Here is a 23,015-nt window from a genome sequence, read left to right as displayed (position 1 = left end):
TGTGCAGTGAGCATGTTTAAATGGGTTTAGCAGTGCTGTTACTGGTTGACACATAGCCTACTACATTTATATATGAACAGATATTTAGCTAAAGATTCATTATGTAACTTTTACGGAAGAGGGTACACCATCAGCTTGTCTCTATGGTGATGTAATTGCTGCACCTGAAATGTTTCACAGGATACATATCTCCATGGAAATGTGTATTAGTAAAAATACATGTTTTTCAGTGCATTTTTCAGTAGTAAAAGCACCTGTAATGAAAGAAATTCTAGATAAATACATGTTAAGCCATATTATGGAACATTCCAGCTGGAGCAAAAACATCTCCATCGTGACAAGCAGGAAAATACTTGGTATATGTTATTGGGTTCTTTTCTCAGACCTAGAATTTATTTTTATACCTAAACAGGTTTTGGCACTGTTCTTACCGGTGGAGGCAAGAGGACAGCGCCATCTGCAGTCCGACTTCCTCAGGACAGTATCCCAGGTGTGTGAGAGTAAAAAAAAAACTACGTATTTCTGTATTTCGATTGCCTCTTTAATCCAGCGATGATGTTTGTTGTTCTCTGTCCCAATGGTGCTTGCTCCGTCCCAGTCCATAATGTGGTTCTCTCACATACCTGGGACATTGTCATGTTCCACCTTGTGATGTCATGTGGTAATATATAAAGTGGAAGTGCTCCGCTGTGTTTTTAAAGTCCACACACCTTCACTACAATCACTTGGATGATTTCAGCCCCGGAAATGCCAATCTCTACAGAATAAAAGGTAAAAGGTAGCTGTTAACTTGGAAACTACCACTTCATGACATCACAGGGTGGAACAGAGCTTTGGAGCTGTTATCAGACCAATAATAAAAGGTTACTCAAACGTGTAAATGAAACAAAACACACCTCCAGGTATGTTTTTTGACGAGGTAAGAACATTATAACATGGCTAAAACCTCACAAAAGTCAATCTTGCATAACATAGAACCTATAAATGCAGAATTTGTAACTTTGAAAATGAAGAGTTTCTTTGCTGACTCACAAAAAGTATTATTTACAATACCAAGCAAATACAAAATAGCCGGAGCACCACCCACACACACCCACATGCAGTACATAAACAGAAATAACCACGTTTTTACACCAACTTTTCTACAAAGATCTTGGACTACGAACGCTAGTGTGAATGTTCAATGCTGTGTTTTGCTCTGTGGATAAAGTATATGAGAGGCATACCGCCGTTAAGTCAGTGTTATGAAAATGCAAATGCAAAAGTGTTTTATTTTAAGTGTTGTTACAGTGTTTGTCTTGCCAATGTTGTCCTCCTTTATAGAATACGTGGTCCTTTTATTTTTATTTATTTTTTTGCTAGGTGACGAAACGAAAAACAATATCTCCATGGAAACAGGTGGTATTCGCTTGTACAATAGATATGTATATGTGACAAATTCTTCCCATGTAAAATAAAAATGTATGGTCAATCGCTTATGTAAGAAGTCTGGGGGTTATTATGGCAAATTAAAGCAGCATTGTTTTGTACACGGTGGTGGTTGCATTGTCACTTGTCTGTCTCTGCCCGCGTAGGACAGATGGATGGAGGATTATCGGTGTGATTTTAGGCAAAGATTAGATGGAAAGAGCAGATGCACTCAGTGGGAGAGGGAGAGAGAGAAACGTGAGAGAGGAAGGGAGAGCGGAGGGAGGCGCAGGACCAAAGGGAGGGACGGGTATTGTGTGGATGCGAGTGTGATCATGGTTAATGCTGTGTTGCTGTGTGTGTGTCCTGTGGAGTTGTGTTGAATCAAACGTGTGTTAAACCTGCTAGAAAATATTACATTTTAATCAAGATATTTAATTTTACAGTTCAAAATAATGTCACTTTTGTAACTACTTCCATGTATGTCTCTGTGGAGATGTTGTATTTTATGCCTGGAATGTTCCGCAGTATGGCTTTTAACACATCTGATCTCCATGGAGACAAAGGTGACATGATCAGGCCAAGTGGTTACGAGGCAGATCTGTGGAGTAAGTAATTTCTGACATGTATTTGAAAAAAATGCAAGATATAGCTGACCAGTTTAATAGTAAAGAGTGGAACATTCATTTTAAAGCAATTTAATGGAGAAAGTGGGAGAACCGCACACAGAAAAGTTACGTAGTGTACCTTTAAATGATCAAATAACAGGACTGACTTCTATTTATTTAATGGACGCTAGAGGTCAGGAATGTATGATAAATCGTCTCCTGGTATGTGCTTTTTTTTTTTTTTTTTTTTCCTAAATAATCTCAATTTAGGCCTAGCTGTGTTTTTGCGAGTTTTTTATTGATTGTTGATTGTTTTATGTTTTGTTTTTGTTTTTTTGTTTTTTTTTAATCCAATTTCATCTTTTGCATTTAACTGGTTTTATTACTTCAAATTAACGTGTCAACCTAAAAATATTATAACACCATCAAAACTTCCAATTTATGGTTGTAGCTAGCTCTTTATTACGAAATATTACTACTTATCGCAGTGATAATCAACGCAGTCGTCTAAAATAAATGTTCCGGTTTTATAAAGTCCTTTAACAAGACGTAAATGGGCTTGGTCGCTGAGAAATAAGGAGTCTACATTTTCTCGATTGTGATTGGACACTTCTCAGGACATGGGCGGGGATCATATTTTTTCTTGCAATATGATTGGACAGGAGCATTGTCAGTCTCCTATTCTCCATTTTGATTGGCTGCGGTAGGGATTATGTCAGCGTTTACCTCAATGAACCACAGCAGAGAGTGAAGTTGCACGATTTTCTATTATATATTTATGACAAACTTTTACATTGAGCATTTTTGTCAATTATAATCCCGACTGAACAAGGAATTGCCCGATTCGGTTTCTGGAAAGATCATTTTAGCCTTTCTTCTAGCGTCAACCAACAAGGAAATCGTTTCATGCTAGCGTAATGTAGCTGGCTATTCTCATTTCTTCACCTTTTTTTTTTCCAAATCTTAACCGAACTTGCGTGAAGGTATGAAAAACGTGCAATTTTAACTAACATTTTGCATTTTGTATTCACCAATGCGTAGATTTTGTGTTAATAGTAATGTTAAGGGATAACGGGGTTGCTGTAAATCTAGGTCACTGTCTGAGCCATTCATTGCATTGATATCTTTGGATCTACTTTTAAACTCAGGCTTAATTACAATATTTCATGACTTAATTGTGCAGTTGCAGGTATGACTGAGTACAAGCTCGTGGTGGTGGGTGCAGGAGGTGTGGGGAAAAGTGCCCTCACGATACAACTTATCCAGAACCACTTTGTGGACGAGTATGATCCAACCATCGAGGTGAGACAGTTCACATAACATTATATATTCTAAACATATCAATTTAAAGATGCACTGTGTAACTTTTATGTAACTGTCATCTTGTGGTTTCCATGGAGATGTTATTTCTTTGCTTAGAGTAAGATATGAGACCCTTCTTTGTACCTAAATAATGAAATTACAGTGTTGAATTGATTTATTTAGAGGAAAAGATATTGTTTTCGAGGGGTGTTGTGACACAAAGTCCAAGAATATCAGGAGGATAAAAAGTTTGCAATGAAAACTTAAGATTAATGGCTAAAAAAATACATCCAATAATATAACTTAAATATTAGAGAAACATTTGAAGGGAGTTAAGATACAAAAATGCGTAAAGACAATAAAATGTTCCGCAGTATGGCATTAAACTTGTCCATCTAGTCTAGAAAAGTAGATTAGATCTGTGGAGAGGCGGGCGCACTCACCATAAGAAAGCATGTTTTAAGGTTTTGAGCAATAAAACCATTGTTATTGACTAGATAAAAGATAAGTTTTACACCAACCATATCTCCATGGAGACAAATATTGACCTTCACCTTGAAACAGCATTTTTTTACTAATCTATACGCTTTAAAATGTAATCCAGGACTCGTATAGAAAGCAGGTTGTGATCGACGGAGAGACATGTCTGCTGGACATTCTGGACACTGCAGGTCAGGAGGAGTACAGCGCCATGAGGGACCAGTACATGAGGACAGGGGAGGGCTTCCTCTGTGTGTTTGCCATCAACAACACCAAGTCATTTGAAGATGTTCACCTCTACAGGTACTACATCTGGGAAAAATAATCTTTCTTCTATGCAAGTCAAATTTTACAATAAAATTACCGCGTTTTAAGTATCACTGCATACACTTGCTCCAATTTCTGTACTTGCATGTTAAACAACATCTACCCTCTCCATATTGGTCAGACATGTTGTATAATAGATCTGTTTTTATTTACCATGTTCACTGCAGTTGCCTAATATCTTGTGATGTGAGTATTGTCTATATTTTCAGACGGAAATTTATCTGTCACCGATCTAGCCATGTTACAACAGAAAACTGACAAGATCTGCTTGGTGTCATGCAGTGGTGCAAAATAAGACAGGCTGCAATAATTTGCACAGTTGAAGCCTTCTGCAAAACAAAATGCAGTCTCCTCCGTCCCTTATTTTTAGTCTACACTACTTTAGGCATTTAGATCTCTACAAAAATCTTGGTTGGACTTTGTGCTGACAGGTGTTTGTATTGCAGAATATACAAATTATTGAACTGTTTTCAAATAAACTAAACATGCTATAAAAAAAATTGTGTTCCTCCTTAGAGAGCAGATCAACAGAGTGAAAGACAGCGACAGTGTGCCCATGGTGCTGGTGGGAAACAAGAGTGACCTGAACTCCCGCACAGTGGAGACCAAGCAGGCCCAGGAGCTCGCCCGGAGCTATGGAGTTCCATTTGTGGAGACCTCTGCCAAAACCAGACAGGTAATCCTAACTACGTCACCCATACTTTAGCCACTTTATATTTATATTATTTTTATGTCATTATCTTGTGTATTTGCAGGGTGTTGAGGAAGCATTCTATTCACTTGTGCGTGAGATAAGAAAATACAAGGAAACCAACCGCAGCAGCAAGAAGAGCAAGAAGAACAGCCAAAGACGTTGCACAATCCTATAGCAGCACTTACACAGATCACAAACCTGTTTTATGCCGGATACACTGCACCTATTTCTCCGATTTTGCACATTCAATTTCAGCTCTGGACCACACATAGCTGACCAAATCCACTTTTAGATTTTTTTTTTTTTTTTGTAATTCCAGCTCGTGCCCGTTGACTGGATAAGCTGTAATTTTTTTTTGTATTTTAACAGTAATTTTACCATGTTGTAGCCATGCCATAAATGTCCTTTTCAGGGTTGTCAAAATCTTTACAAAAGCTGGGAAAACTAAGTATTTCTGACTACAGTCCCCCCCCTAAAGATTGTGTACTAGATTTGTGCTTTAATTTTTATTTGTGTACACTATATTTTACAGGATTTTAAAATTTCATCAGAAAATAAGGGACATAATTGATTTAAGTCAGTGTGGCTGTAATTTGCCATTGTTTTATTTTGATTCTGTTTTCCCCTGGCCAAGTATTACATTGTTTTTCTTTTTTTTTTAGATTATTGCCAGAATAGTTTATTTTTATTACTGTAAATGTACACTTTTGTAGCCCGCAGATCAATAAAGCGCTAGTCTTTGAGTTTTAAACTTGCTGAGTGAAATGCTTTTGATGCACTCTGTACCGTGTTCACGTTTTTGGTGTTTACGTTCTTTGATAAATAAAGGGTTTTTGAAATTTTGTGTAAGTTTATGAAAAGCCATAACCAGGAAAATTTTGTTTCATTTTATTTTACAAAATCTTTACTTTGCCCTAGTGTTAAACAGTACAAATATAATGAAATTGAGATACCATTATTACAAAACATACAACTCAGTAAAAAGAAGATAGGCACATGGGGACAAACAGCTCACAGTCTCACCAGCCAAAACGTGACACCAGTTTGCTCTGATCGTCCAGGTCAAACTGAACCTTTTTACGCATGTAGAAAATCGGACAGTCCCGACTAAAAAAAAAAAGACCAAAGGAAAAAAAAAAACGTTGAGACTGAAAAACAACTGTATGGATATGAATTGAGAACTGAAAAGAATGTATATGACATACCTCGTACACAACACATCCTCGTGAAGAGACCCTTGACATCTCTGGCACTGGGTCCACAGACGGGAAAACCGTTCCTCCAAGGCATTTAGGTGGAAAATCTAAATAAATAAAATAAAATTAACTGATCATGCATTCAAGACATGAGTGCTCTGAAAATCCCTGTTTTCACCTACCCCTTATCCTCAACCACTGCTCTGTACCTACGTGCAATTATTCAAAAAATTTAGACTCTGGGTCAAACATGCCAGGTTCAAAAATGCCACAATCATTTTTCAACTATAAAATAAATGAAAATCTACTGCTTGGTATAGTGAAATCACACTATGAAGCATATCAGTTCTGCAGTTTTGAATGGAAAGTTCTTGGACCCGATTCTATTTTATTACAGTATACAATAAATAAAATGTAAACTAATGATAACCGCATGTTAAAAGTATAAACCTAAAAACCACAAAAAACATGTCTAAACAATAAAGTAGTGTTGGACAGGCAACAAACTGAAAATGATGTGCTTGTGTCTCACCTCCTTCTGGTAAAGTTCAGATTCCTTCTTCTTACAGAAATCACACACAGCCGCTGCAATGATACAGAGATTGTGTTTGTTCACCATAACACCCACATAAGTGTTTGAGAAGTCTATAAACATGAACCCAAAACCGTCCAATACACACCATCTGTTTTGAGCACAGCTTTGCAGCCGATGCAGGTGCTCCTCTTCTGGGCAAACGCCATGAGGCCTCCCACCTTTGAGGTCAGCACGGTTTTACAGCGGGTATGGTCGCCCTCTGCCACACACAATGCATAGTTGTAGTTTTTATCAATAATTTCCTTTGTTTGATAAAAAGAAATCAATAAAATAGATATATGTGCTTTTAACCATGTTATATTGGTGTTCCCTTATAATCTACTCAGAATTCAGTTGATTCATGGATGTTTGAGTAATCCTGTACCGTTTTGCATTCAGTCCTTAAAAATGTCTGTTTTCCACTAAGGGCTGGGTATCGTTAAGATGCCAATACGATACATACCTCGATACTTAGGCCACGATACAATGCCTATCTCGATACAGTGAGCTTTCAGTTCAATACGATATATTTAAAAACAATTCGATATAGTTCAATAAAAAAATAATGGCTAAATCATGTCTGTGATACTAAGTCTTTGTTAAACCACTTCTTGTGCAAAGTTCATATGAAACACAAACATTTTAATCACCACAACAGTGAAAATGTCAAATGTGTTGCATAAACGAGTTTCCTTCCTCTAAACAAGCAACAAAACTGTAGCACTGTAACAAAATAATTTTGTAAAATATATCAAAAAATATTCTTGGTGATATATATTGATACAGCAGCCCACGATATCGATACTGTATCACCACATAAAACGATATGATTTATTGATATTTAGATACTTTTGCACACCCCTATTTCCCCTACCCCTTGTCCCCACCTACTTTTCCTGTATTTTGTTGTAATTATTAAAAAGAAAAAGCACTACTATGAAAAAAGCGCAATATAACTTCTTTAATAGTTTGAATACTCACTAAGCAGGACGCTTTCTGCTTTGGTTTCCCCTAAAATAGGCTCAAATATTCTCAAGAGGGGCTTGGCCAGCTGCTGGTCCAGGTAGTACTGAGTGTCGATGGGAATGTTGTTCTCCAGCACGTAGATAGGATCCTAGAGTGGGTGAACAAAAATACTTTAATGCAGTACTGCATAATACTACAGTAAGCAAAAAGTAATCATATTTAGAGCAGCACACACCTCTGATTTCATATACGCAGCTGCTCCTTTCGCCGCTTTAATGATGACATAGGGAACTCGGTCTCCCAAATTAGGGGCACTACCTGCGTCTCTTTTTCTCATTCTGGAAAAAATATTCAAAAATAGAGTTGTGTAAATAGTCAAAAAGTAATTGTGATGATCAGCTTGTTTTTTTGTTCTACAAGCCAGTAAAGAGGAGTTCAGATTTTGGTGGAAAACATGGATTTATTGTGTGTTAATGGTTTCCTAGACAACTTTTTCCTTTTTCTCTGGTTGTCTCCATGAAAGTGATAAGAAATATTTCACAATATGGCAGTAAATGTGTCTATCTTCAGTCCGCCAGATGCCAGATCTGTGGGGAGGTGACCCTGCCCACAGTAAGAATGTATTTTTTGAGCAATAATTAGACTTTTCAATATATGCAAAATAGATCAGTTTAATTCTGTACTTTGGAACTCTCCAGCAAAGTAACAATATCCATGAAAACAAGCCTCTTAAAACCTTTAAATGACTCTGACAGAAAATGTGTAGCGTCTATGCTCATGAATCTTAACTTGGGAAGGAAAAATTCTAATTAAAACGTAAATTGTAATTGGCATTTCCCCTTAAAGTACATGGCCTCACCTCTCAGCAAGCTCCACGTGGGCCTGTTTGCCAGCGTACTCCTGGGCTGTGCGCGTCAGCTCTTTGGTGATCACCAGCTGGCTGATGTCTATGCGGTTGCACAACAGATCTGAGATGACTTCTTTGGCGTGGTCTACGGCTCCCTGCGGGTCTCTGTTGGAGAAGGTGTAACATTTAACTCTCTGTTAATAAAAACAAACTGTAGTACTTGTTTACATTCATGCAAACACATTTACTCTAGTATTTTTTAATTTATTTTAACAGTACTTATCAGAGTAGTTTTCAAACGCTATACTACTACTACCCTATTTTCCGCACTATTAGGCGCTCTGGATTGTAAGGCGCACTGTCATAGAATGGTCTATTTTTAGACTTTTTTCACAAATAAACCGCACCGGACTTTAAACAGTTAGATGGGTCAGTCAGACTTTGTTTGGCACGTTCACGGTGACTCTCAGCTTTGTTCAGTTGTGGCGTGTAGGGAGGGTGCTGTCTGGGACCGCTGGATTGTTGGCGTGTTCGCAGTGACTCAGTTGTTCAGTTGTGGCTAGAAGTGGCACATTGCACTCGCTTTTTCAGTTCATTCCTCCGTTACATTCCTCGTTCACATGGAGTGATGAGTGTGGCTGTGGGTGTTTTTGCTGCGTGGTCGCTGTCTGCGGCTTTGTAGTTTACTGAAGTCGTGCTGGGACACCTGAGTGGATTTGTGTGTAGGGCGCACTGGATTGTGGGGCGCAGTTGTTTTTTGATGGGGTTGGAGGCTTAAGAGCACACCCTATGGTGTGGAAAATACAATACTATTTCTACATTTCACAATTTTACAGTTCTCAACTTGAGTAAAAGTTCTGGTTACTCTTCTCGCTGTTTTTTATGGTCTATCATTTGAAAATACCAGATTTAGTGGCTCATTTAATTTTTATTCCTTATACAAATTTAGTTTAGTACTTTCTTTGGCCACTATTTTGTACTTTTAGATACTGTACATTGACATTTTCTTTACTCTACCCACCTCTGATCAAAATAACAGGGTGGTAGATTTGTGCTTACCTGTCTATCAAAATTTTCTGGAGACATGTGTTGATGAGATTAGCCACTAGAGGGCAGTTGTCTCTCCGCACGGTCTCAATTCCTTTACAGTCCATCTTGTCGTGAGTGTCAGCACTGGAGGAGAAGTACAGCCCTGCGTATCGCTTCTTGTTGATCAGCAGATATGGAAAGTACACCTTTAGGGGAACACACATACTTAATTAGCTGTAGTGCTAAGACATCGTTCAATCGGCTTGTCTTCATTTTGCTTGTCCTTCCTTTGCCTGGAATGTCCCACAGTATGGCATTAAACTTGTCTGTCTTCGCGGAGACAAGCAGGCGAAGCAACCTGGTCAAGTTATGGGAGTGTCATGTTTTTCAAAGGCATTTTTAAGCTATGAAAACACCCACTGTGAAATCACTGCCAATCCCATACTGTGGTGATATCATCTCCATGGAAACAAGCCAGGAAAGTTACGTAGTGCACCTTTGAAATACTATTAATACTCTTACTATGTTCACAACATTCTAGGATTTGATGTCATAATTTCAGATGGAAAACAGGGACCTCTTAACTTCTATGGACATTTTTATTTTTATTTTTACAGTTTTTTACAGTTTTTGAAAGAAATCTCAGACAGTCAAACACACTGTTGACCATTGTAATTTTTTTTTTACCTAATCCATTAGCTTCATCTTATAGTATTATGGTCCTTTCAAATGACATCAACTGTGCATTTGCAATTGAAAACACAACTTTTAAATACTATACTTAAAAAAAAGTACATTCCTTAATTCATTTGTGCTGGGAAGAAGACTGAAATTAATGCAGTTTTTTGTTTAATATAGATGGGCCCATTCATTTAGACTTAAACCCTACTTGCACGGGATTAATTTACCTATGGACCTTTGGTGATTTGTAATAATTGCGGAGGATGCCTGAGATATTAATCCCGTGCGAATGTGCCATGTCTGTAATTTGTAAAGTAAAAATTCTGACGCAAATTACCTACTACATTTCACTAAACACAGACGTCCAGTGATAAAACTAGTCCCATGCAAAATGTGAATCTGCATCTCAGTGTTTGTTACTATAATTGCACGCCTTTTCCATGTCTTTCTTTTTCTTTCCACGTTCTTTTCTCTAATTACTTTGCGGACTTCACTTATCCCGACCGAATGCGCTCCAAGTAACAGAGGTGAGGTGGTAATTTGCAAATTACCAGACGTCCCCAGGTTGTACTTATCCTGTGCGAATAGGGCTTTAGACTTTATTGATCCACAAGGGAAATTACTTGGAAATTAAACTGATTAGATATTAAGCCATGACAAAATTTTTGGACAACAGCAAAGGCAAATTCATGCAATTTTAACCTGCCCTCAGTCTTAATTTTAAATATTGATATTTTGGAATGCTGTTGTGTGATTTATTACCTTTTCAAATTCCAGTTTGATTGGCTGTGTGAAATGAGATGAAACCCACTCGGCCGCCTCCTTCCCGATATCCATGGCTTCTCTCACCGTGGCAACACCGAGCTTAACCATAACAGAATCTGTATCTCCATAAATGACCTGCACACGAACCAAGAAGAACCAATGCAGAAAAGTGTTTATGTTTTGTTCATATCTGATAGCTGGCACCATCATAGCAACCAAAAGCTTACCTTGGCATCAGCTTCATACCCGTTGGCGATGGTGTACTTGGACTCGACAAGCTGTTTCGTCTGCTCAATCATCTGTCTTCCAAATCCAGTCACACTCTATAAAAAAATACATGATTTTTAAAGTCCTAAATGTATTCCTGTTTTTGTTTTACTAATTCCTGCAACAATCAAAACTACACACAGAATGATAATAGCAGTGCTGCTAAGCAGTAGTAGCAGTAGCAGTCTTATATTGTAGTAGTAGTAGTATTAGATTTTTGTAGTAGTGCACTTTCAATTTGATTTGATACAGTTCAATTAAAAAGTAAAAAGCTAAATCATGGCTGTGTAACTAAAAGTCTTTGTTAAACCACTTCTTGTGCAAAGTTAATATGAAACACACCCATTTTAATCATCAAAAGCAGTGAAAATGTCAAATGTGCTGTATAAACGAGTTTCCTTCCTCTAAACAAGCAACAAAACTATAGCACTGTAACAAAATAATTTAGTAAAATATACCAAAAAATACTCTTGGTGATATGTTGATAAAGCAGCCCATGATATTGATACTGTATCACATTAAACGATTCGATTCATCAATATTTCTATATTTTTGCACACCCCTAGTAGTAGGTAGTAGTACGTAGTAGCTCAGTTGATAGAGCATTCGCCCACTGATCTGATGGTTGGCAGTTCGAACCCAGCTCTCGACATAAACATCGCAGGTTGAGCGGTCAGATCCACTGACTCACAGGTTGGCTGGTGTGATTCCAGCTCCCACAGATGAATGCTGTAGTTGTGTCCTTGGGCAAGATACCTTGCCCATAGTCTCTGCGTACACTGGTGTGTGAATGGGTGAGTGGTTTTTGTTGTAAAGCGCTTTGAGTGCCATAGAAAAATGTGACTATTTACCATTTAATAAAAATAGTAGTAGATTGTAAAGTAGTATTAGGTATTCATTTATAGTAGTAGTAGTAGAAGAATGTAATAGTAGTAGGTAGTAGTGATAATGCCAATACATAGTGGCTCTGGTAATGCCAATATTTAATAGTAGTTGTAGCAATGTCAGTAGTTAGTAGTAGGTAGTAGGTGTTGTGGTAGTAGTTGTAGTAATGTCAGTCATTAGTAGCAGTAGTAGTAATGTCAGTAGTTAGTAGTACGGTAGGTAGTAGTTGTCATGGTAGTAGTGGTGGTGGTAATGTCAGATGGTAGAAGTAATGTAGCAGTACTTGGTAGCAAATATATTACAACTGCAGCAGATCAAATAAAACATTTTTATCACCTGGGAGATTTCAAGACATGGGAGCTTGCCGACTTGAGCCCCGGTGAATCCGTACACAGAGTTGGCACTGATTTTGAGAGCGAGCTGTCGACCGTCCAGCACTTGTTTCTTGAATGGGTCAGTTTCCTTCTTGAGTTCGGCCTTTGCTCTGCGGACGCACAATGTAAACGAGATAGGAGATCGTATTGTTGTATTGTGGTAAATTAGCTTGTGTTTTTCTTGGTGACTTCTGATACCTTTTTCTGGCAGACAGCAGGTTCTCCAAAATTTCAGGAAGTAGACCTTTCCTCACAGAGCTCTTCACAAACATGTCCCCTGTGGGAGTCTTGATAAACTCATCAGATGAAAGCCTGCAAACCATTATTAATTATTAGCAAAGGTGGGTAATAAGTACATTTACATAAGCAACTTTTTTTAAATACCACAGATATTTTACAGTGTTATGTTGACAATATGAAATTATCTGAACATTTGTGTTTCTTGCACTGCTCCTTCAAATACGATTTTGTCTTGCTCAATTTTTGTGGACATACCAGATTTTTTTCCATTGTTTTATTTTATTTTTTGTTTACTCTAATAAGTGTAACTGTCTGCATATAATATCTATAATTTGTAGTAGTAGTAGTATCCCAAATACGTTTTCACTCTTCCTCAAGTTCCTCAAGCTTTGGACCTCTACTAATACTTTGTACTTCTACTTGAGTAATATTATTTTAAAGGAACAATACTCTTACTTGAGTACAGTCTTTGGCTATTCTACCCACCTCTGAGAAATAGGATTATTTTTTTAGTTTTAGATTTTTTTTTTTTTACTTTTATGTGAAGTACTTTGGTCAGCTGAAGTTGTTTTAAATGTGCAATGTAAATAAACTTTAATTTAACTGAATCATTTCTTAGTGGTTATAGTAATTTACCCCAGTTTCTCCACAGCTCCTCTTTGCAGCAGTGTGGTGTAGCATAGGTTGTGAGCCATCATGATAGACGGATACAGAGAGGAAAAATCCAGAGTAGCAATGGGAATGCTGTAATATCTAAAGGATGAAAGAAAGAATTAAAAAATATGCACGTCAAACTGAAGACAAACCTGACCAAACACTAGATGAAAAAAATTATTTAAAGGCCTTATGTTATAATGTCGTTTCTTCATCAAAACATACCTGGAGTTGTGTTATGTTTCATTCACACATTCACACACAAACCCCCAAATTTAGACTGAGTTTTTCTCTCAAATAGAAAGCACTGTTCCACCTTGTGATGTCAAGTGGTGGAGAAAGTGCTCCACTTTGTATTTAAACTCCATACAGCTTCACTAGAATCATGTGGATAATTTCAATCTAGAAATTGCCCATTTTACTGTACAAAAGGTAAAAGGTAGCTTTTAATTTGGAGGAAAAAAGGTGGAATAGAGCATTTTGAGATGTAGACAGACTAATAAAGATTCAAACATGTGTGAATAAAACAAAACACAACTCCGGGTATGTTTTTGACGAGGTAACAACATTCTGACATAACTTAAAGCTCAGAAGGGTCAATTTTGCATAATATAAGACTTTCGATATTGAACAGAAACAGATCACAGATACATGTAACTATTTCAAAATTACTTTACCAATTAACAAATCCTAATGATAATACTGAAAATCTGTACATTTGCTTTGTATTAACGAAAAACAATAAGTATGAGTATAAGCATAATATTTAAAAATTAGACAAAGACAAGAACACAAACCCTTTTTCTGGCTCAATAACAGTGGCTCCTGTATAATCTTCGCCTCCCTCAGTTCTCACCACAGGCATGACCAGGTCCTGTTTCATCGCCTGGGAACACAAAAATTCAAATCATTAAACAAACAAAAAACAAACCATCAGGAGCCAATTTGACTATAATCTCTTAAATGTACCTGTCGCAGTAGCTGAGACACAACTTTGATCTGCTGCCCTCTGGAGAGCAGGTAGGTCAATGGCACCCCGGTCACCCTCGCCATCTCCATATAGTTGATCACGCACATCAGCTTCTGCAGCAGTCGCAGTGGCAGGTAGGCGTCTTTCAGACAGTACACAGCTAAACGGCGACGGGTCTGCTCATTACCGTTCTGGAAAAGATTTCAAAGTATTTAAAAGCATTCTCACAGTACATTTTACAATTGTGCTTGCTTTTTGTTTTAGTTACCTGTAGGTCAGTGATGATAGAATGCTGGACATCCTCTTTTTGTTCTTGTAAAAAGTGGAAGCTGACAGCGTTTAGTGTGTATGAGCGAAGTTTATAGTCTCTGAGAAGAACCTAAGGAGACAATAATATTAGGACAAATAGTTGTAGTAGTTGTTGTAGTTAAATGTATTTCTATAGCAGGTCAAACTGAATGGAAAAGTACTAGTACCGTTTGCAGTTGCAGCAGTGGTTGTAGTAAAAAATAACTACTGATGCACCAAATCATATTCAATGCAGTAGTAGTTAGAGGAGTGCAAAAATATGAAAATATAGTATTGTTTCATGTGATGATACAGCAGCCCATATTGTTGATACTGTATCGATATATCGCCAAGAATATTTTTTGTATATTTTACTAAATTATTTTGTTACAGTGTACAGTTTTGTTGCTTCTTTAGACAAGGAAACTCGTTTAACACATTTGACATTTTCATCACTCTTTCGATGATTAAAAGGGGCGTGTTTCATATTCAGTTTGCACAAGAAGTGGTTTAACAATGTCTTTTAGTATCACAGCCATCATTTAGCTTTTATGTTTTATTGAACTGTACTGAATCAATCTGAAATATATCAAATCGAAAGTGCACTGTATCGAGATGTGTATCGTATTGTGGTCTATGTATGTATCGTATCGGCATCTTCTAAAACTACTACTGCTGGGTATCATTAAGAAGTAGAGCTGGTAATAAATAGTAGGTTAAGAAAATATACAGAACACAGTAATGGTAACGGTAGTGTTGATAGTAATAGCAGCCAAAGTAGTGGTAATAGTAATAAGTAGTAGTAGAGTAATGGCAGAAATTACTAGCAGGGATGTAACGATATCCAAATTTCACGGTATATTTATTGCAATATTTTAAAAAGGCTAATATAATTGTAGATAGGACACTTTGTTGCTTTTAAAAGACCTTGACAATATTTTGGTGTGAACTATTACGTCAAAATTCCAAGAATTCAAGTAAAAACATATCTCTTCATGTTATCTCCACTGAAATGAATCATGGGATATGTAGTTCCTTGTGTTTATTTGCTTAGTAGTAGTAGTAAGTAGTAGTAACAACTGTAGTTAGAGGTAGTGGTAACTGTTGTAGTGAGAAGTAGTAGCAAGCAGTAGATGTATTTTATTGGTAGTAGTTAGTACTTGGTGTTTATAGGGTAATGGTATTTAGTCAGTAAAAGTAGTAACTGTTGGTAGCAAATATAAATAAATACTGTACCTGCAGCAGATCAAACTGAACACGTCCCTCCATGTTTATAGTTTTGTTTTCACGCCTCCCCATCTGTTTACTCTGAAAGTTTAGATCTTTCAACACAGACTTGATCCCTCGCACTCGGCCCAGGTAAGGGAACAGGTTGACCTAAACACATTTTATTACAAATACATTATAGAAAAACAATAAATCTTGAAAAAACACCAATATAGCCAATATATACAGCATACCTTCAAAGCAGCAGCCCTATTCAGCAAATATGGAAAGTCAAAGTTCTGAATATTGTATCCAGTTATGATGTCTGGATCCACTGTCCGCAAAAACTCGGCCCAACTCTACAAAAACAAACCAAGCTGACATGTAAGCAAGGAAATATAGTTAATACAATATAAAAATAAGCAGTGTTCATTAAATACCTGGAGTAGCTGTTTTTCTTGTGTAAAACAGAGGATTTGGGAGCCCACGATGCTGGCACAGGACTGCAGGGTGAACACTGTGCGGATGAATGGCTCTGTCTCGCCCTGTCGCTGGACCATGGAGGCAATCTGAATGACAGGATCCTTGTCTGCCTCTGGGAAGATTCCTACACACAAAAGATGAAAAATGTGGTAGTTACTGTATGTTTTAGATTAATGAAGTAGTAACTGGTGAGCAACTACTATAGATAAAAATGTAGGACTGACTAATACGGTGTAGCTACCAGTGTGTGCCAACAGCTCCTCCATCCATTTATCAGTTCTAAGAAAATCGGGAAAGTGTACTGCCCAAGGACACTTTACCATGCAATATCAACTGTGGGGATAGAGCTGCAAAACTGACTCAGTGCCATTCCAAGTTAAAGGTGGACTATGCAACTTTTCTGGTTCAGGGTACACCTCTTTAGCCTGATTTAGCCTGAGCCAGTTTCACTTCGTGGAAACTGTCTGACCTCACATCATTAGGATTCATTCGTTTGACGGTAGACAGGTACTTCTTTTATTTAACCAATCACTGCTATTTGGTTGTGACTTATGTAATGCGCCAAATCCCATAGGAAGAATGGCAATAACGTCTTTACCCTTGATAAAATTCAACAAACTTTCTCTTTGTTCCAGCTTTAAATCCTCGAACTTGGGAATCGTTGCCAACACAGAATGTATGGCTTCGTCTACATCCATCTCGACCGCTTTGTTTACTGTTGTGCTGAACCACAAAAGGTACCCAGACAGGAGCTTGCGTTTGACGTCATGGTTTCACAGGTCTTTGCTGATTGGCCAGTGTGCAGTCTAAAACTTTCGGGGTTCGTGCAAATCATCTAGTGTATTCTGATTCCTTACCTAGTCGCTGGAAAGAAATGAAATTGAGCAGAGGCACTAGGTGGCACCAACCTGGGTAACACCGCTTGTCTCTCTCCATGGAAATGTTATTGCTTTGCCTAGAATGTTCTACAGTATGGCTTTAATTGATCACAGAGCAGCATTGAGGTTTGTGTAGAAGCCAGAGGTGCAGCACCAGAATGAACCAAAACAAGCAAGGCAACGTTGACAGAGGTACTTCAGCCTATATTAGCATCAGTACAAACTATTTGTGCATTTGTGGACTGGATCTAACAAAAATTTGATTTTTCAGCTTGTTGCATTGTTGCTTCAAACAATCAGATTTAAATAATCGTCAGGATGTTCTGCATTTTCTAGATCGTTTTCAGCAAGAATCGTTCCAGATCGATAAATGTGTGCAACTCAATTCAGAGTGCCAGGTTAGGTAATAGGCCCTCCACAAGAAATGTTACGAAGGACACAGATAGGGGGACTTCATTATTTAGTTCTGGTCTTGTCCAAGTTTATTTATGGGTTTAGTCCTAGTGTAGGCTTAATTTTGATGTGGTGAATGTGGAAGCGCAAACCCTCTCTAAATATGTGAAATTTATAATGTGAAGTTGTGTTGTACCTTTTCTCCCTGCACACTCAATATCAAAGCTCAGAACTCTGAGTGGTGCAATCCGCTGCCAGTCCCCCTCCGCCGGGTGACTTATCATATCATTCCAGCCCACATCCACTTCATATTGACACAAGGAAACCTGAACAATAACACCAAAGTCAGAGAACAAAAAGGTAATATGACTGTGTGTGCAAAATGGTCAGTAAAAATGGATAACCAGACCGACCTTGCCCGGGTACTGAGACGACCCTCCCGCGCTCTTCTCCTCCCGAACTCTGAACTTGTTTTTGGGGAGTTCAATCCAACAGCAGCCCACAACGTCACAATCTACCATGAACCTGTAATAGAACAGGCAGGTAGAATTTATGTTTGCCCTTTATGTGAAACTAAGAAATGAGAAATGTTTTGTTTTTGGTTTTTTTAACAACCGAGAACAGATTGATATTTGGCACCAACAATTTTTGAACATGTTGAGTGAAAATTTAACTAAAAGCGCAACTCAGCTTAACTATGTTTATACAATAATGCAATTGTGACTAAAATGTATAGTTTGTCAATGTTTATTTTATTCTAATACCTAGTTTATAAAGGCCTTATTATATTTTAAAAACTATTACTTTTAGACTCATTATTAGTTTTTTGTTACATCATATAATTGAAACGCATCATTCTTAGTTTGCTTGATATATTTTTTCTTCATTTATTTATTTATTTTATTTTTTTTTTGCAGAAAGTGAATTGTTACTATAACCTGACCAATATTTGCTGATACAGACATTAATCAAGGCCCAAACATGTTTTATGAGACAAAGCAACATAAAAAATATAGAATAGCTGTTCTAAAAATCCTTATTGGACCAGTTTTACTGTATACAATAGGTCACAATACCTGATTTCAAAATCGATGTTGGCCTCATAGGATTGGTAACTCTGAAGGGCAAAAGGCCCAAACTTAAAGCCCTGCTCCAGGAGTCTCTTGGCTGGAGCGATAAGACGAGGCATTGCCATGGTGATCTTTAGGAAATCGAGAATGCGTTTCCCGTGATAACCATACATACCTAAAGGACAATAATAACAGATTATTTCAAAATATTTATCTTTTCTATGAATGTGGGCTCTTGTTTACTCACTCTCTTTGCGGGTGATGTCTACAGCCAGCACAGTGACAGAGATGTTATCCTTATTGGAGCGCATGTCTTTTAGCACCACAGAGTTTAATTCTCTTTGAAATTCTCCCAAGTAATCAGACTTGAAACCTTTAGTAACAGAATGATACACAATTAATACAGTTTAAACTAGAAAAGCACTCAGAGAGCACAGACGTCCGCCAAGGACCACCCCCATTTATTATATAAATTGCGATAAAATCAGTCTTCTGGATCAGATCCGGATCAGCCTTTGGAATATGAAAGAGGATCCCATTGTCCATCCCCGAGTCAAATTTCATGGGGTTTGGTCAATAATTAACCGAGATATTGAGAAACAAAATTTTTGGCCGGCAAAAACATAACCTCCTTGGCGGAGGTAATAATCGTTAGTGCGTTGGTGGCACTGAGGGATGGGTCAAATACAGCTCACATATTTTTCTTCACAGGAATATTATTCTTAAAGGAAATGAATCATCTTTAGTTATTTGTTCCCTTACCATTAGTTTACTCAGAGACATGTTTGAGCAGCACTGTATAGTCCTGCATGTGAAGTTTCAGAAAGCAGAAATTTCCTGTTTTCACCTAGGCCCTAGCCCCACCCAGAACCTGTTTTTAGTTAGCTTTTCTTTCTTTTCTTTTCTTTTTTTTAATTAAGACTGACAGGTTAGGTTTAAAATTATAGGAACAATTCAAAAATAAAAACATATGACGAAAACCTGCTGCTTGCTACAGTGAAATGCCACTATGAAACGGTGTGTTGTGCAGTTATGAACAGCAAGTCAGTGGACCTGTTTCCAAAGGTCAATATTGTAGTTTTCAATCAACAAAATATAAAACAGTTATCTACCCATGTTATATAGCTTAATACAAAAGCACCTGGAGATAAACATAGTATGCCTTCTTTAAAGTTATAAAGGAGATACTCACCTGGTGGAGCAGGCACATAGAAGTAGGGAGCAAATCCATGGATATGACAGCACACACTATTGCCACTGTCTGTCACACCAAACATCCGGATGATGGGCACTTTTCCCTGTGTCTGACCCGGCATGCCTGCAACTGCTGTGCCTGTACGACATGAGTGTAATAGAGAGTTTTAATACAATGCCTGAACACATAAAACAATCACCAATAATCAATAATCACCTAAATAATAGTCCAGGTCTATCTGCTGGAAAACCAAAGTGTCTGTCGCAGGGTTTATAGTGGGAGCTGGAGGTCGTCGCCAGCGAGGATTCAGGTCAGCAGAGAACAAGTCACCTGATGAAAAAGTGAAAAAAAATATGAGATTACTTATAAAACGGACAATTCGGTTTAGGAACAGGAGACCTCAGAATGGAATACACATTACAGGGCTTATGATTCCAATAAAACAATACACAGCGGTGAAAGTACAACTACGCCACTACAATTATATTTAATTACAAGCACAAATATTGCTGACAAATTTGTACAAGTAAAAGTATTCATGAAAAATACTTTTGGTAGCATTTTAGATCAGTCTTTTATGCAATACTTTATTAAGTTGTTTTGAACCTCAATCCATACATTATTTGAGCTATAGCCAAAGTCAGAGAAGGCAATGCAGTGCTGTTATATGTGTTTGCAAACTTAGTAAAGGAGTAGAGACAGTATGACAACCCCTATGAATTCAAATATAAGTAGTAAGTATACTTAATTGCATCTACTAGTACAATTATCCCAAAAAAATGTGTTGTTATTTTACAGTAATATAAGTAATTTTTGTATTTAGTCACTTTCCGACCCTGTAATGATCAGCAAGAGCCATATTGCAAGGCTGAATGATTACGAATGTCTTTATCATTCAGCCTTGCTCCCACTAATCAGTGTAGAAAAGTGACTAATTTGTGTAAAGGCTATACTGTGCATTAGGGATGCAACAATAACCAAAAATCGTGATATCGTATCGTCAGAAGTCTCTCAGTAATATCGTGGGCCATCACAATATATTGAATTACAAGTCTCTTTGCTTAAATTCATTGTTTTGGTGCAGCAACAGCTAAAAAAAATACATAGACCATGATCCTCTGCTCTGTTATAGTCCAATGAAATAACTTATTAAGCACTTTTAGATCTTAACTTTTTGGTTTATGACAGAACCAAAGGCTTGTCAAGAGATTTTTAAAGAAAAAAGTAGTATATTCACAATTCTGTTCTGTTCAGCTTCTTCAAAATATTGCAATAAATATCGTACCGTGACATGCATATCATGAAAATATCGTACTGAAGAATTTGGATATCATTACATTCCTACTATGCATGTATACTTTAAATATTTGTGTGATGGTTTTACAACTTTGCATGAACCTACCCACAGGAATGACATCGTGTCCCGCCTGTCCCTCCATGTCTTCCATGTCCATCTCTGCATCGTCGAACATAGACAGCTCCTCTTCGAACTGAGATGGACTGTCTTCCCATTCCCCGCCTGTCTTACCCTTTTTGGCCTGGGATCCCCCACCAGGAAGACCCCCATTACGTCTTTTAAAATCCATACCTGCAAGTAGATTATATTTGGACATTATTAAGCTATTACAGGAAATGTTTATGTTTATGATTAAGTTGGGACATTCAGTATAAATTGAAGTACACTAGATTAATATAAAAGCAAATCATATTCATGTTAATAGTGGTGAAACTAACAAGACACAACAGGGAGCTTGTTGAGGGCTTTTTATTCTAATCTGAAAATGTGGCGAGGAGAAAATTCAGTTTGTTGACTGGACAAAAGTTAGTTTGGTTGAAGATGTTTCGCAGCTCATCCAAGCTGCTTCTTCAGTTCTGGTCAGATGCTGTTGGACACTACCTTATATCTGCAGGGAGGAGCTCACTAACTGAAACTAACACACCTACTTGTTTACAGTTTCTGCTGGTTTCTGCTGGTTAGTTGGACCTATTGACCTGTACAGCATAACAATTCATAATGGAGCTTCCACACCTCTGGACCTAACGTGACTACACCTATTGTTCTCTTGTTTGCTTTGATTTAGGTTTGAGGATAGGAGTTATAAATAGGAGATAGATGGGGTCTGAGTCCTCCATTTCTGTTTAGAGAAGGATTTTCTTAACAAAAATGGCTTCTTTCACTCCCCTCTCAAAACAATTCTTTTCTCTGGCTAAAATCTCTACCTCACTGTCCTCAAATGAGTGGCCCGTGGCTTTTAAGTGGAGATGTACAGTATACTGAGGACCACTGCTGCTCCTCCCTGCAGATATAAGGTAGTGTCCAACAGCATCTGACCAGAACTGAAGAAGCAGATTGGATGAGCTGCGAAACGAAACGTCTTCAACCAAACTAACTTTTGTCCAGTCGACAAACTGAATTTTCTCCTCGCCGTGGATTCTACCTGAACAACTGAGGGATTCTTCACATATCTGAAAATGTGTTTTAACTTAAGCACAAGCACAGGAAGTAGCACAACCAAATGAGCAGCTAGAGTTGTCGAAAACGTAAACAAAAAACGTGTTGGCTAATAAATGTTAGCAAAACCACAAGTAAACCACACTGTGCATCTGAGATATAGAGACAAAAGTGCTAAAAGTATGAACACTGAGGAGCTACACTGAGCAGCTATAGCAACAAGCTAACATGCACATGAAAACATTGAACAATCAAAGGTTCCTTACTCTTTTATGACAGCACCGATAACTCAACAAAACCTGTCAGATGTGTGCCCTTGAGTCCGCCAGTAAACATACAAATAAAGTCAAAGAGATCACTTCTGACAAAGGACTAGAGCCCAGATGACAAGAGCTCCCGCCACTCTTCAATTTGTGTACTTCCAACCCAAGAGTGGGGAAGACTTCCGGTTTTGTTCCTCAGGCCAATCAGAACAACGAATATATCAGAGAGGCGGGACTTTCAGCCGCAGCAGCCGATATGATTGGTCAAAACACTTTCATCAAGACTAGTTTGTTCCCGGCAAAATTACGAGGGGTCTTGAGGACAGAGCGTGCAGAGCTGCAGTGTACAAGGAAGACTGCAGCGTGTGTGCTCTTTGCAGCTCCGCGCATAGCTGTAAGGATCAGAATGGGCTGTTTGCTTAGGCCGGATTAATAGCGTTTTTTTTTTACTGAAATTCTCAAGGTCACACATTACAAAAGCACAAAATTATGTCACTACCGTCCACAGATTGTATGCTCCA

General features: G+C 37.8%; 2 protein-coding genes across 3 annotated transcripts; one reads left to right on the top strand and one right to left on the bottom strand.

Moving 5' to 3' along the window:
- Positions 1–2,692: 2,692 nt before the first annotated feature.
- Positions 2,693–5,657, top strand: zgc:55558 (GTPase KRas). Of its 2 annotated transcripts, none has more exons than XM_020922642.2 (5): positions 2,693–2,998; positions 3,205–3,317; positions 3,922–4,100; positions 4,641–4,800; positions 4,880–5,657. In XM_020922642.2, exons 2-5 carry the CDS (start codon positions 3,207–3,209, stop codon positions 4,991–4,993), a joined length of 564 nt encoding a protein of 187 aa, XP_020778301.1. In that variant the 5' UTR covers positions 2,693–2,998; positions 3,205–3,206; the 3' UTR covers positions 4,994–5,657. The 2 variants fall into 2 exon arrangements, with proteins under 2 accessions (XP_020778301.1, XP_020778300.1); XM_020922641.2 differs by having other exon boundaries at positions 2,694–2,998; positions 3,199–3,317.
- A 33-nt stretch (positions 5,658–5,690) lies between these two features.
- Positions 5,691–22,668, bottom strand: pold1 (polymerase (DNA directed), delta 1, catalytic subunit). Its single transcript, XM_020922661.2, has 27 exons — positions 22,498–22,668; positions 21,182–21,367; positions 19,996–20,109; positions 19,777–19,917; positions 18,832–18,957; positions 18,591–18,759; positions 17,928–18,039; positions 17,711–17,840; positions 16,201–16,367; positions 16,015–16,119; positions 15,791–15,931; positions 14,535–14,645; positions 14,266–14,457; positions 14,094–14,182; positions 13,279–13,395; positions 12,601–12,714; positions 12,365–12,512; positions 11,104–11,199; positions 10,874–11,011; positions 9,461–9,636; positions 8,414–8,566; positions 7,790–7,892; positions 7,570–7,702; positions 6,695–6,808; positions 6,547–6,599; positions 6,024–6,121; positions 5,691–5,925 (listed from the first exon to the last, which is right to left on the bottom strand). The coding sequence occupies exons 2-27, from the start codon at positions 21,363–21,365 to the stop codon at positions 5,838–5,840; spliced, it is 3,312 nt and encodes a 1,103-aa protein (XP_020778320.1). The 5' UTR covers positions 21,366–21,367; positions 22,498–22,668; the 3' UTR covers positions 5,691–5,837.
- Positions 22,669–23,015: the final 347 nt, after the last annotated feature.

Source organism: Boleophthalmus pectinirostris, unplaced genomic scaffold (genome assembly GCF_026225935.1).
Source record: "Boleophthalmus pectinirostris isolate CB_2022bp ecotype Guang Dong unplaced genomic scaffold, ASM2622593v1 HiC_scaffold_17, whole genome shotgun sequence".
Taxonomy (NCBI): Eukaryota; Metazoa; Chordata; class Actinopteri; order Gobiiformes; family Gobiidae; genus Boleophthalmus; species Boleophthalmus pectinirostris.
The sequence above is the reverse complement of the archived record's forward strand: the minus strand, read 5'-3'. Positions and strand labels throughout refer to the sequence as shown.